This window comes from Ranitomeya variabilis, chromosome 2, assembly GCF_051348905.1.
Source record: "Ranitomeya variabilis isolate aRanVar5 chromosome 2, aRanVar5.hap1, whole genome shotgun sequence".
NCBI classification, from domain to species: Eukaryota; Metazoa; Chordata; class Amphibia; order Anura; family Dendrobatidae; genus Ranitomeya; species Ranitomeya variabilis.
In genome coordinates this window covers 446,672,709-446,688,848 of record NC_135233.1, presented here as the reverse complement: position 1 = coordinate 446,688,848, position 16,140 = coordinate 446,672,709, and the positions used below count along the sequence as shown (strand labels likewise).

General features: G+C 45.3%; 1 protein-coding gene across 9 annotated transcripts in view; it reads left to right on the top strand.

Moving 5' to 3' along the window:
- The window catches only part of NAV2 (neuron navigator 2), a 547,719-nt gene that overhangs the window by 387,258 nt on the left and 144,321 nt on the right, over positions 1-16,140 (top strand). For all 9 annotated transcript variants that reach the window (XM_077287190.1, XM_077287189.1, XM_077287183.1 and 6 more), the window contains 2 exons: positions 120-237; positions 3,612-3,664. In XM_077287190.1, the coding sequence (XP_077143305.1) occupies positions 120-237; positions 3,612-3,664 (171 nt within the window). The remainder of the gene's footprint in view (positions 1-119; positions 238-3,611; positions 3,665-16,140) is intronic.

The window sequence follows — 16,140 nt, the reverse complement described above, 5'->3', positions numbered from 1 at the left end:
GCGAATGTAGATTAGAAGCCTCTCCTGAATGTTAATGGCCCTCTCTCTTCTGGGTCCTGTCTGCATAATCTGGGGGCGACGTATCCTAGCCTCACTCAAGTGTTTCTCTCTTCTTTCAGATTTACACGGACTGGGCAAACCACTACCTGGCAAAATCTGGGCACAAGCGTCTGATTAAAGACCTGCAGCAAGATGTGACGGATGGAGTGTTGCTGGCGGACATCATCCAAGTTGTGGGTGAGTGACATCCTGTCCTCGGCGTGTCAGGGGGGCTGTCGTTCACCTCTGGGGTCTGAGAATTTCCAGCCCCATTTACCAAGACTTCTACAAGAGGCGGTGGGGTGTCTGAGCTGCACACTGTGGTGTCCTATGTTTTTTCCATTCCTTAATCAGAGTTTTCCTCCCGAGCCTTTTGGTGTTTTTTATTTATAGTTGTATCAATGTATTTTTTGGGGAGATTTTTCAAGTCCTGTATAGAAACCTGTGGGGGGAATCTCCAGAAAAAAAATCCATACTCATGTACTTTAAGAAAATAAAAGGAACAGTGACCACATCATTATTCCATGTCCGCCAAACGGGAGCCATATCTCCTACCTGCTGGCGTCCCCTTCGCCTCTTGCCGGGATGCTGGCAGGCAGGAGGCTCCTGTTAGGCAGCCACGGACAACTCATGTGGTTGTTGGTCCTGAGAATCTATACGTTCATCTCTAACACTGACCCCAAAAATGCCACAAAACACCTTATATACAGGGTGTCTTATATTGCACTATAGAAGTAAATGCACCTGGCCACACAAGAAAATGCAAAAGAAAGCACGGCAAAAAATGTTCTGAAAAAAGCAGTGTATAAAGCAACTGTGTGGAAATGGCAACTTCCCATTAGTAGGTTGTGGCACCCCAAACAGATTGAGGGGTGATTCAGAGTGAAAAAAACATGGCTGCATTCTATGAAAACAGCACCACACCTGTTCATGGTCATGTCTGGTATTGCAGCTCAGGGTTATTCGCTTTAGTACAGTCAAGCTGCATTTCTGGACACCACTCGTGGACCGGTGTGGTGCGGCTTCTGAAAACCCTCCATATTGGTACGTAACCTCACACATAAGGGGGTGTATCGGTTTACACAGCTTGTTCTCCTCTCGCTCCTCAGACATCTTGGTCGGGGCCGTGCAGGTTTCTTCCTGTGTAATGAACACTATACCGGCATTCCAGCTCCGTTTTGACTTGTCCCCCACACTGGGGTCCTGTATCCCTCTGTTTGCGGACAGCTCTGTGTGTGGTGCGGGATCACACCCGGCTGTGAAGTGTGCGGGGATGGATTCATCCTATGTGTCATCACTGACTACTTGGGAGGTTGTTAGGAGGACAATACTATAAAATATCCTGTGTAAACCACGACCCATCCCGGGATTGTAGGCCATGGACAGTAAGAAGGTGTGGGAGCCTTCCCGGCTGGGATCGTGGGTCCATCATGAGTGCGAGGAGCTGAAAGCAACGCCTACAGAAGTACAGGATACTTAACTATTCCAACTGGTAGTTTGCATTACTTTTACAGACATTCCTCTTAATGTCTATGGAGGAGGTACTATAAGTCACAGCATGTCCTTCCTAGATCCCTGAAGACTGCTGATCGGCTTACCAGGCCAGTGACAGCGAAACACCTATACAGATGAGCCGTCAATGTTGCTCGTTCCCGATCTCCACATTTTCATCACTTCACGGTTAATTTTCGGCCCAATTTGTCTCCACCTTTGAGACCCCATTGATGGTCTGTCAGCATGTTTTACATATGGACTATCTGTATGTCTGTATAGATGCTCGTCCCCTAATAAAGAGGTCCGATGTGCCAGTCATGAGAAATCTAATGTAGATACCATACGCAAATCAGGCCGGGAGTGCACTGGGGCGTATCTATGCACTTGGACGGCTTGTTCACTGTGCATGGAGAAGTACTTCCATATGTAAAAACGTTATTTTACAGTGGGATTAGTAATGAAGTTGTGGGTATCTGATTGCTGGGACCCCAATGATCTAGCTCTAACATGTCCCATAAAAATGGATGGCTGGCCGAGCGTGTGCACCACTGCGCCATTTATTCTCTGAGATTGCGGAGTTCAGCACTAGGGTTTTTATGGATTTATGCTTTTGTTTTTTGTTATTTTGAAGGGGGTTTTGTCCAGAATGTGTGATTTAACAATTTTCTGACATTTTTCTTATAGGCTTCTCTACCTCTATAAGACATGAAAAATGCCGACATGCATGTACAAAGCACGAACTCGCTTGTAAAAAAAACACTAATATACATTATTAGTTCATATTGGGCATTGTAGGTATTTTCACTTGCCACATATATTTAAAGGGACCGTTCACTACTTTTATATTAAGGACTCATCCTTAAGGTACCTTCACACGAAGCGACGCTGCAGCGATAGCGACAACGATGCCGGTCGCTGCAGCGTCGCTGTTTGATCGCTGGAGAGCTGTCACACAGACCGCTCTCCAGCGACCAACGATGCCGAGGTCCCTGGGTAACCAGGGTAAACATCGGGTTGCTAAGCGCAGGGCCGCGCTTAGTAACCCGATGCCTGCGCTTAGCAACCCGATGTTTATCCTGGTTACCAGCGTAAAAGTAAAAAAAACAAACAGCACATACTTACATGCGTCCCCCAGCGTCTGCTTCCTGACACTGACTGAGCTCATAGCGATGTCGTTTCGTGTGAAGGTACCTTTAGGTGTCAAACCCCCACAGATTTATCCTAGCCCCCCTCTGATCAGCTGTTATCCCTCCCATAGCCGGATGTGAACGGAGCACAGCTTAGTGGCCGCTCTGGGGTACTGCATGTTGCTCTCATTGAAGAGAGTAGAAGCTGATCTGCAGGACCCGCCGGTGGCCACTACACAGTGTGCAGAACTGTGCTGTTCCTGCCACCGTCAGAGCTGATGACAGCAGTTTAGTGGGGGCATTGTGTGTTGGACCCCCACCCATCTGATAATGATGACCCATCCTAAGGATCAAGTCATCAATATAAGAGTAGTGAACAATCCCGTAAATGACACCTGTTGATGAACGATTTTTCTGGGAACTTTTTTGAGACTTTCTTGAGTCCATCGGTTGAATATTGTGAACACAGCTGACTTTCTTCTAGACAATGGCGATCTGTCGGCTAGAACAGTCGTTTTGGTTGAAATTGTCCATTTTGATCAATGTTAATGTCTATGGCTGACTTAGTGACATGGAGGATTTGATTGTATGCTTCTGGGGACAGGGCCTGGTGTGAATTATAGCAGGCCCCGAATGTCTGGGCTGTTAGTGTTTGCACCTTGCACCCAGTTTTCTCACTCCTGATTGCTCCAGCCCTATACACTGACCGCTCCGGTGTCTCCTCTGATGGATTAGCAGATGATTCCTGAGGTTTCATAGCCAAGCACAGTTGTCTCTTCCCTGGATGACCTTTCTTCAGCTGTCTAGAGTGGGCCCGGCTCTTGTGAAACCCCCCACCTCTCTGTACGGCTGTGTGTGATTCACACGTTGAGTTGTTGTACTGCGGATCTGTACCTCTCCGGACCTTTCGCTGCCGATTTCATTGTGGTTTTTGTTTCTTCTCTTCTTCAGCAAATGAGAAGATTGAAGACATCAATGGCTGCCCGAAGAACAGGTCACAAATGGTGAGTGCTGATGATTGACAGCTGCCAGTGCTCCACGTGGCTGCACGTAATAATCTATTATTGTTGCTATGAACCGTGTAATATAAGGTTAATTCATAGAGCTGCTCCGGGATTCCTGTGTCTTTTTAGTCATTGATTTTGGCTATTTAATAGAGTTCTCCTCTAGGGTAAATGACGCAAACCATCAGCTTTCAACTCTTCATTCTGCAGCTTGGGATGAAGCTGCACTGGTTTTTTACCAATCTGGACCTGACGGGGGTCTGAACAAATATTGGCGTCATTCAGAGGGGCTCAGCTTTCCCCTACCGGATGAAAATCGACATCTTTAATAAGTGACTTGTCACACATTCCATCAGTTTTGCAAATCATGTTTGAAAATATGAATGGTAGATACTGCATGCAAAAACTGTGGTGTGAACATAGCATGCACGCTGATGTATCATCCTGTGGCACAAGTCCAAAGCTAACGCCCTGAAAATAGATAGCATCCCCATCCATTTTTTTTCTGGTTGCTTGTGAGTGGGTTTGGAAAGAAACCCCTATTCCTATGTGTGGGATCATATGGGAATGTGCACCTGCCTGGAAAATCACAACCTCCTAAATCTAGGAGAAAGCTACCGTAGTTTCTCTTAGTGCTCTTGAAATGTGACATGTAGAATAAATATCAATTGCACACTCATTTTGGATGCAAACATGATTTATTTTATTAAAGTTCAAAAAATAAGAACAACCTTTGAATGTCAACGCGTTTCGGCCAACTAGACTTTTTTCACGACACTTGCACTCAGTAGGTATTCTCTTCTAGACAGGGATTTTTCTTCCCTGGAGGTGTGATTTGTTAAGTGTGGAAGCCTGCATTTCACGTGTCCCAGACCGGGTGCTTGCTTAGATGTGTCTGGGTCTGGGACATGTGAAATGCCAATTTCTCTTGCAGAGACGCTACTCTCTGCAACAGGAATTACATCAGTAGAATGTATTGAATGCTGTAGATCCGCATGGTTCAGTGAGCACATGCGGATTTACCTGCATTCAATAGAAGGCAGTGTTTTGGACTCAGTAAAAATGCATGCAAATCGCTGCAACTTCCTGATCGTGGGCACCCGGCCTTACATCTTCTTTCTTGGAGAACTTACTTTTCCTATGTCTTGTTGACACTGTGTCAGTCCTCCAGCTTGACACTTGTCTTACATTCCTCCAGCCCTCTCCTGGGGACAGTTGTGGCAGATCTATTTTAGCGAGGAGCCTCCTGTGATAACACAATTTGTGGCATGCCATGAATCCCTGACATGACCACTCAATGCCACAACGGTCTGTTCCACTCCTGCAGTCCTCACATAGCTGGAATAACTCCCCCGATCCTGCTTTAGGCTACGTGCCCACCATCAGGAACTGTAGCATTTTGGACACAGAGTATTTTCACTGAGCCCAAAATGCTGCTATTCCTGATCGTGTGAACACAGCCTTACACTGAATCTGCTTCTTTATTATACTTGTCATTGTTGCTCATTTGCCTTGTGTACTCTGGTAACGTCTCCTCCCGCTCCTGCCTGTAGCTACCATCTCACCAGGTACTTGCCAGCATCTGCTGGAAACCATTAATATTAATCACTGAGTCTTCCCTCGGGGCGGTTAGCGCCAGTTTGTGTGAACGGTTGCGGCTAAACTGTGACTTCTGTTATTCCCTGTGGAAAAAATTACCATGCACCTCCGAATGTAGCCGTACAATACTTGCAATAATCCAGCTTCTTTCTACCTATTGTCTATGTATACCATAATCTGAATGCGACCAGAAGTATATAAGATCTGAGCAGTCTGTATGTATGTATGTATGTATGTATGTATGTGTATATATATATCTTTTTTTTTTTTTTTTGGATTGCTATATATATATCTATATATATAATTGTCTAAGGGTTTTTCTGTCTGTCTGTCTGTCTGTCCTGGAAATCCCGCGTCTCTGATTGGTCGAGGCCGCCAGTGCCTCGACCAATCAGCGACGGGCACAGCATGGCGACGATGATGTCATAAAGGTTGCCTCGACCAATCAGCGACGGGCACAGTCTGCCGCGAATTCGCCTCGACCAATCAGCGACAGGCACAGTATCGACGTAGATGTCATAATGGTTGCCATGGCGACGATGATGTCATAAAGGTTGCCTCGACCAATCAGCGACCATTGTGTAGGGTGCGTGCCTGCGTCTCCCTGTATGTAGAATGGGTCATAAACGAAAATACGCCAATGAGGATGACAGAAAAGCAGCAGCAGCAAGAAAACGACAACATCGGGAACAGGAGACACCACAACAAACTGACGCCATATATATAATTGTCTAAGGGTTTTTCTATCTGTCCTGGAAATCCCGCGTCTCTGATTGGTCGAGGCCGCCTGGGCCTCGACCAATCAGCGACGGGCACAGTAACGACGTAGATGTCATAATGGAAATCCCGCGTCCGACTGGCACAGTATCGACGTAGATGTCATAATGGTTACCATGGCGACGATGATGTCATAAAGGTTGCCTTGACCAATCAGCGATGGGCACAGTCTGCCGCGAATTCTGGAATCATCATTGTCCATATACTACGGGGACATGCATATTCTAGAATACCCGATGCGTTAGAATCGGGCCACAATCTAAAATAAATATATATATATATATATATATATATATATATATATATATATATATATATATATATATATATATATCTATCTTATGTGTGTGTGTAAATATATATATATATATATATATATATATATACACACAGATACTGAGAATTACGACCAGTATACAGGACAGGAGGAGTGGTACTGTGCAGTGTATATATACAGAATAATACAGATACTGAGGATTACACCCAGTATACAGGACAGGAGGAGTGGTACTGTGCAGTGTATATATACAGAATAATACAGATACTGAGAATTACACCCAGTATACAGGACAGGAGGAGCGGTGCTGTACAGTGTATATATACAGAATAATACAGATACTGAGAATTACACCCAGTATACAGGACAGGAGGAGTGGTACTGTGCAGTGTATATATACAGAATAATACAGATACTGAGAATTACACCCAGTATACAGGACAGGAGGAGCGGTGCTGTACAGTGTATATATACAGAATAATACAGATACTGAGAATTACACCCAGTATACAGGACAGGAGGAGCGGTGCTGTGCAGTGTATATATACAGAATAATACAGATACTTAGAATTACACCCAGTATACAGGACAGGAGGAGTGGTACTGTGCAGTGTATATATACAGTATACAGATACTGAGAATTACACCCAGTATACAGGACAGGAGAAGTGGTGCTGTGCAGTGTATATATACAGATTAATACAGATACTGAGAATTACACCAGTATACAGGACAGGAGGAGTGATACTGTGCAGTGTATATATACAGAATAATACAGATACTGAGAATTACACCCAGTATACGGGACAGGAGGAGAGGTACTGTGCAGTATATATACAGAATAATACAGATACTGAGAATTACACCCAGTATACAGGACAGGAGAAGTGGTACTGTGCAGTGTATATATACAGAACTAGCTGAAGAGCCCGGCGTTGCCTGGGCATAGTAAATATCTGTGGTTAGTTATAGCACCTCACTTCTCTTATTTTCCCATCACGCCTCTCATTTTCTCCCTTGCACCTCTCATTTTCCCCCCCTCACTCCTCTTATTTTCCCCTCACTCCTCTCATTCCCCCCTCACTCATCTCATTCCCCCCTAACACTTGTCATTTCGACCTCACATCTGTCATTTTCCGATCACTCCACTATTTTCCCTCACTCATCTCATTTTGCACTCACACCTTTTCATTTTCACCTCACACCTCTCATTTTCACCTCACACCTCTCATTTTCCCCTCAGTATATACATGTTTGTCATCTCCCTTATATATAGTATACACCTGTATGTCATCTCCCCTGTATATAGTATATACCTGTATGTCATCTCCCCTGTAAATAGTATATACCTGCTGTATGTCATCTCCTCCTGTATATTGTATATACCTATGTGTCATCTCCTCCTGTATATAGCATATACCTGTATGTCATCTCTTCTGTATATAGTATATACCTGTATGTCTTCTCCTTTATATAGTATATATACCTGTATGTCATCTCCTGTATATAGTGTATACCTGTATGTCATCTCCCCTGTATGTAGTATATACCTGCTGTATGTCATCTCCTCCTCTATATACAGTGCCTACAAGTAGTATTCAACCCCCTGCAGATTTAGCAGGTTTACACATTTGGAATTAACTTGGCATTGTGACATTTGGACTGTAGATCAGCCTGGAAGTGTGAAATGCACTGCAGCAAAAAAGAATGTTATTTCTTTGTTTATTTTTTTTTTTAAATTGGGAAAAGTTTTTTCAGAGGGTCATTTATTATTCAACCCCTCAACCCACCAGAATTCTGTTTGGTTCCCCTAAAGTATTAAGAAGTAGTTCAGGCACAAAGAACAATGAGCTTCACATGTTTGGATTAATTATCTCTTTTTCCAGCCTTTTCTGACTATTTAAGACCCTCCCCAAACTTGTGAACAGCACTCAAACATGGTCAACATGGGAAAGACAAAGGAGCATTCTAAGGTCATCAGAGACAAGATCGTGGAGGGTCACAAGGCTGGCAAGGGGTACAAAACCCTTTCCAAGGAGGTGGGCCTAGCTGTCTCCACTGTTGGGAGCATCATCCGGAAGTGGAAGGCTTATGGAACTACTGTTAGCCTTCCACGGCCTGGACAGCCTTTGAAAGTTTCCTCCCGTGCCGAGGCCAGGCTTGTCCGAAGAGTCAAGGCTAACCCAAAGACAACAAGGAAGGAGCTCCGGGAAGATCTCATGGCAGTGGGGACATTGGTTTCAGTCAATACCATAAGTAACGTACTCCACCGCAATGGTCTCCGTTCCAGACGAGCCCGTAAGGTACCTTTACTTTCAAAGTGTCATGTCAAGGCTCGTCTACAGTTTGCTCATGATCACTTGGAGGACTCTGAGACTGACTGGTTCAAGGTTCTCTGGTCTGATGAGACCAAGATCGAGATCTTTGGTGCCAACCACACACGTGACGTTTGGAGACTGGATGGCACTACATACGACCCCAAGAATACCATCCCTACAGTCAAGCATGGTGGTGGCAGCATCATGCTGTGGGGCTGTTTCTCAGCCAAGGGGCCTGGCCATCTGGTCCGCATCCATGGGAAGATGGATAGCACGGCCTACCTGGAGATTTTGGCCAAGAACCTCCGCTCCTCCATCAAGGATCTTAAGATGGGTCGTCATTTCATCTTCCAACAAGACAACGACCCAAAGCACACAGCCAAGAAAACCAAGGCCTCCTGTATATAGTATATACCTATATGTCATCTCCTCCTGTATATAGTATATACCTTTGTCATCTCCTCCTGTATATACCTGTAAGTCATCTCCTCCTTTATATAGTATATATACCTGTATGTCATCTCCTGTATATAGTACATACCTGTATGTTATCTCCCCTGTATATAGTATATACCTGCTGTATGTCATCTCTATATACCTATGTACCATCTCCTCTTTTATATAGTATATACCTGTATGTCATCTCCTCCTGTATATAGTATATACGTGTGTCTTCTGCTCCTGTATATAGTATATACCTGTGTCATCTCCCCTGTATATAGTATGTACCTGTATGTCATATCCTCCTGTATATAGTATATACCTGTATGTCATATCCTCCTGTATATAGTATATACGTGTGTCATCTGCTCCTGTATATAGTATATATCTGTGTAATCTCCTCCTGTATATAGTATATACCTGTAAGTCATCTCCTCCTGTATATAGTATATACCTGTGTCATCTCCCCTGTATATAGTATATACCTGTGTCATCTACCCTGTATATAGTATATATCTGTATGTCATCTCCTCCTATATATAGTATATACCTGTATGTCATCTCCTCCTGTATATAGTATATACCTGTGTCATCTCCCCTGTATATAGTATATACCTGTGTGTCATCTCCCCTGTATATAGAATATACCTGTGTGTCATCTGCTCCTGTATATAGTATATACCTGTGTGCCATCTCCCCTGTATATAGTATGTACCTGTATGTCAGAGGTGTCAAACTGCATTCCTCGAGGGCCGCCAACAGGTCATGTTTTCAGGATTTCCTTAGCATTCCACAAGGTGCTGGAATCATTCTGTGCAGGTGATTAAATTATCACCTGTGCAATACAAGGAAATCCTGAAAACATGACCTGTTGGTGGCCCTCGAGGAATGCAGTTTGACACCTCTGCTGTATGTCATCTCCTCCTGTATTAGACCTCGTTCACACGTTATTTGGTCAGTATTTTTACCTCAGTATTTGTAAGCTAAATTGGCAGCCTGATAAATCCCCAGCCAACAGGAAGCCCTCCCCCTGGCAGTATATATTAGCTCACACATACACATAATAGACAGGTCATGTGACTGACAGCTGCCGTATTTCCTATATGGTACATTTGTTGCATTTGTAGTTTGTCTGCTTATTAATCAGATTTTTATTTTTGAAGGATAATGCCAGACTTGTGTGTGTTTTAGGGCGAGTTTGATGTGTCACGTTGTGTGTGTTGAGTTTTGTGTGGCGACATGCATGTAGCGACTTTTGTGAGATGAGTTTTGTGTGGCGACATGCGTGTACCAACTTTTTGTATGTCGAGTTGCATGTGACAGGTTAGTGTAGCAAGTTGTGTGCAGCAACTTTTGCGCATGGCGAGTTTTGCGCGTGGCGAGTTTTATGTGTGGTGCGTTTTGAGTATGTGCAAGTTTTGTGTGAGGCAACTTTTGCATGTGTTGCAACTTTTGTGCATGTGGCAATTTTTCTGCGTGTGCAAGTTTTGCGTGTGGCGAGTTTTCCATGAGGTGGGTTTTGCACGTGTGGGCAGTTTTGCGTGAGCCTAGTTTTGCCTGTAGCGAGTTTTGCGCGTGGCGAGTTTTGAGCGGCGACTTTTGTGTTTCGACTTTTATGTGGCGAGGTTGGTGTATGTGTGCTGAAATGTGTGCTGAGAGTGGTATATGTGTTCAAGCACGTGGTAGTGTGTGGCGCATTTTGTGTGTGTGTTCATATCCCCGTGTGTGGTGAGTATCCCATGTCGGGGCCCCACCTTAGCAACTGTACGGTATATACTCTTTGGCGCCATCGCTCTCACTCTTTAAGTTCCCCTTGTTCACATCTGGCAGCTGTCATTTTGCCTCCAACACTTTTCCTTTCACTTTTTCCCCATTATGTATATAAGGGCAAAATTGTTTGGTGAATTGGAACGCGCGGGGTTAAATTTTCGCCTCACAACATAGCCTATGACGCTCTCGGGGTCCAGATGTGACACTGCAAAATTTTGTGGCTGTAGCTGCGACGGTGCAGATGCCAATCCCGGACATACACACATACACACACACATTCATCTTTATATATTAGACTAGCTGAAGAGCCCGGGGTTGCCTGGGCATAGTAAATATCTGTGGTTAGTTATAGCACCTCACTTCTCTTATTTTCCCATCACGCCTCTCATTTTCTCCCTTGCACCTCTCATTTTCCCCCTCACTCCTCTTATTTTCCCCTCACTCCTCTCATTCCCCCCTCACTCCTCTCATTCCCCCCTCACTCATCTCATTCCCCCCTAACACTTGTCATTTCGACCTCACATCTGTCATTTTCCGATCACTCCACTATTTTCCCTCACTCCTCTAATTTTGCACTCACACCTTTTCATTTTCACCTCACACCCCTCATTTTCACCTCACACCTCTCATTTTCCCCTCAGTATATACATTTGTCATCTCCCTTATATATAGTATACACCTGTATGTCATCTCCTGTATATAGTATTTGCCTGTATGTCATCTCCCCTGTAAATAGTATATACCCGTATGTCATCTCTTCTGTATATACTATATACCTTTATGTCATCTCCTCCTATATATAGTATATACCTGTATATCATCTCCTGTATATAGTATATACCTGTATGTCATCTCGCCTGTATATAGTATATACCTGGTGTATGTTTTCTCCTCCTCTATATATATATCTATATATCTCCTCCTCTATATATCTCCTATATATACCTATGTGTCATCTCCTCTTTTATATAGTACTAGATTGTGGCCCGATTCTAACGCATCGGGTATTCTAGAATATGCATGTCCCCGTAGTATATGGACAATGATGATTCCAGAATTCGCGGCAGACTGTGCCCATCGCTGATTGGTCAAGGCAACCTTTATGACATCATCGTCGCCATGGTAACCATTATGACATCTACGTCGATACTGTGCCAGTCGGACGCGGGATTTCCATTATGACATCTACGTCGATACTGTGCCCGTCGCTGATTGGTCGAGGCCCAGGCGGCCTCGACCAATCAGAGACGCGGGATTTCCAGGACAGACAGAAAAACCCTTAGACAATTATATATATGGCGTCAGTTTGTTGTGGTGTCTCCTGTTCCCGATGTTGTCGTTTTCTTGCTGCTGCTGCTTTTCTGTCATCCTCATTGGCGTATTTTCGTTTATGACCCATTCTACATACAGGGAGACGCAGGCACGCACCCTACACAATGGTCGCTGATTGGTCGAGGCAACCTTTATGACATCATCGTCGCCATGGCAACCATTATGACATCTACGTCGATACTGTGCCCGTCGCTGATTGGTCGAGGCGAATTCGCGGCAGACTGTGCCCGTCGCTGATTGGTCGAGGCAACCTTTATGACATCATCGTCGCCATGCTGTGCCCGTCGCTGATTGGTCGAGGCACTGGCGGCCTCGACCAATCAGAGACGCGGGATTTCCAGGACAGACAGACAGACAGACAGAAAAACCCTTAGACAATTATATATATAGATATACCTGTATGTCATCTCCTCCTGTATATGAGTGTCATCTCCTCCTGTGTATAGTATATACCTGTAAGTCATCTCCTCCTGTATATAGTATATACCTGTGTGTCATCTCCTCCTGTATATAGTATATACCTGTATGTCATCTGCTCCTGTATATAGTATATACGTGTGTCATCTCCCCTGTATATAGTATATACCTGTGTCATCTCCTGTATATAGTATATACCTGTGTGTCATCTCCTCCTGTATATAGTATATTGTGTATATCTGTGTGTCATCTCCTCCTGTATATAGTATGTACCTGTGTCATCTCCTCCTGTATATACTAGTTGGAGCGGCCCCCAAACGCAGGGCAGCGGGGTACTCGATACCGGGTCTCTCGGTTCTGGGGATGTCACGGTGGCCTGACCCGGTCCGTAGCCCTGCTAAGGGGCGCCCAATTAAAGATGTAGGTGACGGTGTAGGTCGCAGTAAATAATGAGGACACAGGGTTGCAGTCTCTTTACCTCTTTACTGAAGGCTTCGGTATCTGCAATCCAGAGCACTGCTAACAGGGCTGGCTGAGACCGGCCGGTCCGAAGGCACATCCACAGTTCCTTTTGCAGGTGGAAATCAGTAGCCTACCTACTAGCGCCTGGGTGTTGTAGTACTTCCCTGCTGAGCACCACGGGATAGTCCTCACAACTGTCGTGTACACTCACCGGCCACTTTATTAGGTACACCTGTCCAACTTCTTGTTAACACTTAATTTCTAATCAGCCAATCACATGGCGGCAACTCAGTGCATTTAGGCATGTAGACATGGTCAAGACAATCTCCTGCAGTTCAAACCGAGCATCAGTATGGGGAAGAAAGGTGATTTGAGTGCCTTTGAACGTGGCATGGTTGTTGGTGCCAGAAGGGCTGGTCTGAGTATTTCAGAAACTGCTGATCTACTGGGATTTTCACGCACAACCATCTCTAGGGTTTACAGAGAATGGTCCGAAAAAGAAAAAAAATCCAGTGAGCGGCAGTTCTGTGGGCGGAAATGCCTTGTTGATGCCAGAGGTCAGAGGAGAATGGGCAGACTGGTTCGAGCTGATAGAAAGGCAACAGTGACTCAAATCGCCACCCGTTACAACCAAGGTAGGCCTAAGAGCATCTCTGAACGCACAGTGCGTCGAACTTTGAGGCAGATGGGCTACAGCAGCAGAAGACCACACCGGGTACCACTCCTTTCAGCTAAGAACAGGAAACTGAGGCTACAATTTGTACAAGCTCATCGAAATTGGACAGTAGAAGATTGGAAAAACGTTGCTTGGTCTGATGAGTCTCGATTTCTGCTGCGACATTCGGATGGTAGGGTCAGAATTTGGCGTAAACAACATGAAAGCATGGATCCATCCTGCCTTGTATGGAGCATCTTTGGGATGTGCAGCCGACAAATCTGCGGCAACTGTGTGATGCCATCATGTCAATATGGACCAAAATCTCTGAGGAATGCTTCCAGCACCTTGTTGAATCTATGCCACGAAGAATTGAGGCAGTTCTGAAGGCAAAAGGGGGTCCAACCCGTTACTAGCATGGTGTACCTAATAAAGTGGCCGGTGAGTGTATGTTTCTGTTCTTTCTCTCCGTCCCCCAGATGATATGGATAGGACGCACCCGTATGACGGGGTAGGCCTGGAGTTATTTTATAGGGACCCTAGAGACGCCCCTCTCCCACAATTGCCTCCGTTGTCTTCGTTAGGTGTAAAGGTGAGACAGCCAACCTAAAGTTAACTGACCTGCCGTAGTTCAAAGTAATGCATAGAGCTTGTTAGGCTACTTTCACACTAGCGTTAACTGCATTCCGTCACAATGCGTCGTTTTGCCGAAAAAACGCATCCTGCAAAAGTGTTTGCAGGATGCGTTTTTTCACCATTGATTAACATGAAGCGACGCATTGTGACGGATTGCCACACGTCGTGCGACGGATGCGTCGTGCAGTGGCGGACCGTCGGGAGCAAAAACCGCTACATGTAACTCCGCCCCCACCTCCCCCCACTTCCCCGCACCTCACAAAGGGGGTCAGCGGATGCGCTGGAAAAATGCATCCGCTGCCCCCGTTGTGCGGCGGAGACAACGCTAGCGTCGGGAACGTCGGCCCGACGCTAGTATGAAAGAAGCCTTACTTCCTCGGCGTTCCGGCCGCCGGCTACGCGCCTCAGAAGGATGTTGCCGATCTCGGGGCACGACTCCTTCTGGTTCTATCTCCCTTGTGCTGTGATCCCGTTTCTCACTTCTCCACAATATACTGTACTTCGCTTTGTGTCCTGTCTTAGGAGTCTGCCGCTATAAGGTTCAGGCACGGCTCCATAACGATCTGTCTGTGCTAGGCCGCTGTCAGGATCCGACCCCTTACAGGTCCTCTCTCGAACTCTTCCAGGCTGCTTTCCCTCTAACTTCCTATCCAACCCCCAGTTTTACCCATGTGTGAGGAGTGGCCTAGTAGATAGGACCTTTTGCTCCCCCTGGCGGCCGGAGTGTGAAGTGTAATGTGTGACTGTGATACCTGGCAAGGTGAACTCCTTTAGTGCAATCAGACGTACCATCACTCCCCCTGGTGGAAGAGCGACACCACTATAACGACCAGACTCTGGGGCGCTGCATATATACCTGTGTGTCATCTCCTCCTGTATATAGTATATACCTGTGTGTCATCTCCCCTGTATATAGTATATACCTGTGTCATCTCCCCTGTATATAGTATATACCTGTATGTCACCTCCTCCTGTATATAGTATATACCTGTGTGTCACCTTCTCCTGTATATAGTATATACCTGTGTGTCATCTCCTGTATATAGTGTATACCTGTATGTCATCTCCTCCTGTATATAGTATATAACTGTGTGCCATCTCCTCCTGTATTAGACCTCATTCACACGTTATTTGGTCAGTATTTTTACCTCCGTATTTGTAAGCTAAATTGGCAGCCTGATAAATCCCCAGCCAACAGGAAGCCCTCCCCCCTGGCAGTATATATTAGCTCACACATACACATAATAGACAGGTCATGTGACCGACAGCTGCCGTATTTCCTATATGGTACATTTGTTGCTCTTGTAGTTTGTCTGCTTATTAAACAGATTTTTATTTTTGAAGGATAATACTAGACTTGTATGTGTTTTAGGGCGAGTTTCATGTGTCACGTTGTGTGTTCAGTTGCATGTGGCTACATGCATGTAGCGACTTTTGTGAGATGAGTTTTGTGTGGTGACATGCGTGTAGCAACATTTTGTGTGTCGAGTTGCATGTGACAGGTTAGTGTAGCAAGTTGTGTGCAGCAACTTTTGCGCATGGCGAGTTTTGCGCGTGGCGAGTTTTATGTGTGGTGCGTTTTGAGTATGTGCAAGTTTTGTGTGAGGCAACTTTTGCATGTGTTGCAACTTTTGTGCATGTGGCAATTTTTCCACGTGTGCAAGTTTTGCGTGTGGCGAGTTTTCCATGAGGTGAGTTTTGCACGTGTGGCGAGTTTTGCGTGAGCCTAGTTTTGCATGTGGCGAGTTTTGCGCGTGGCGAGTTTTGAGCGGCGACTTTTGTGTTTCGACTT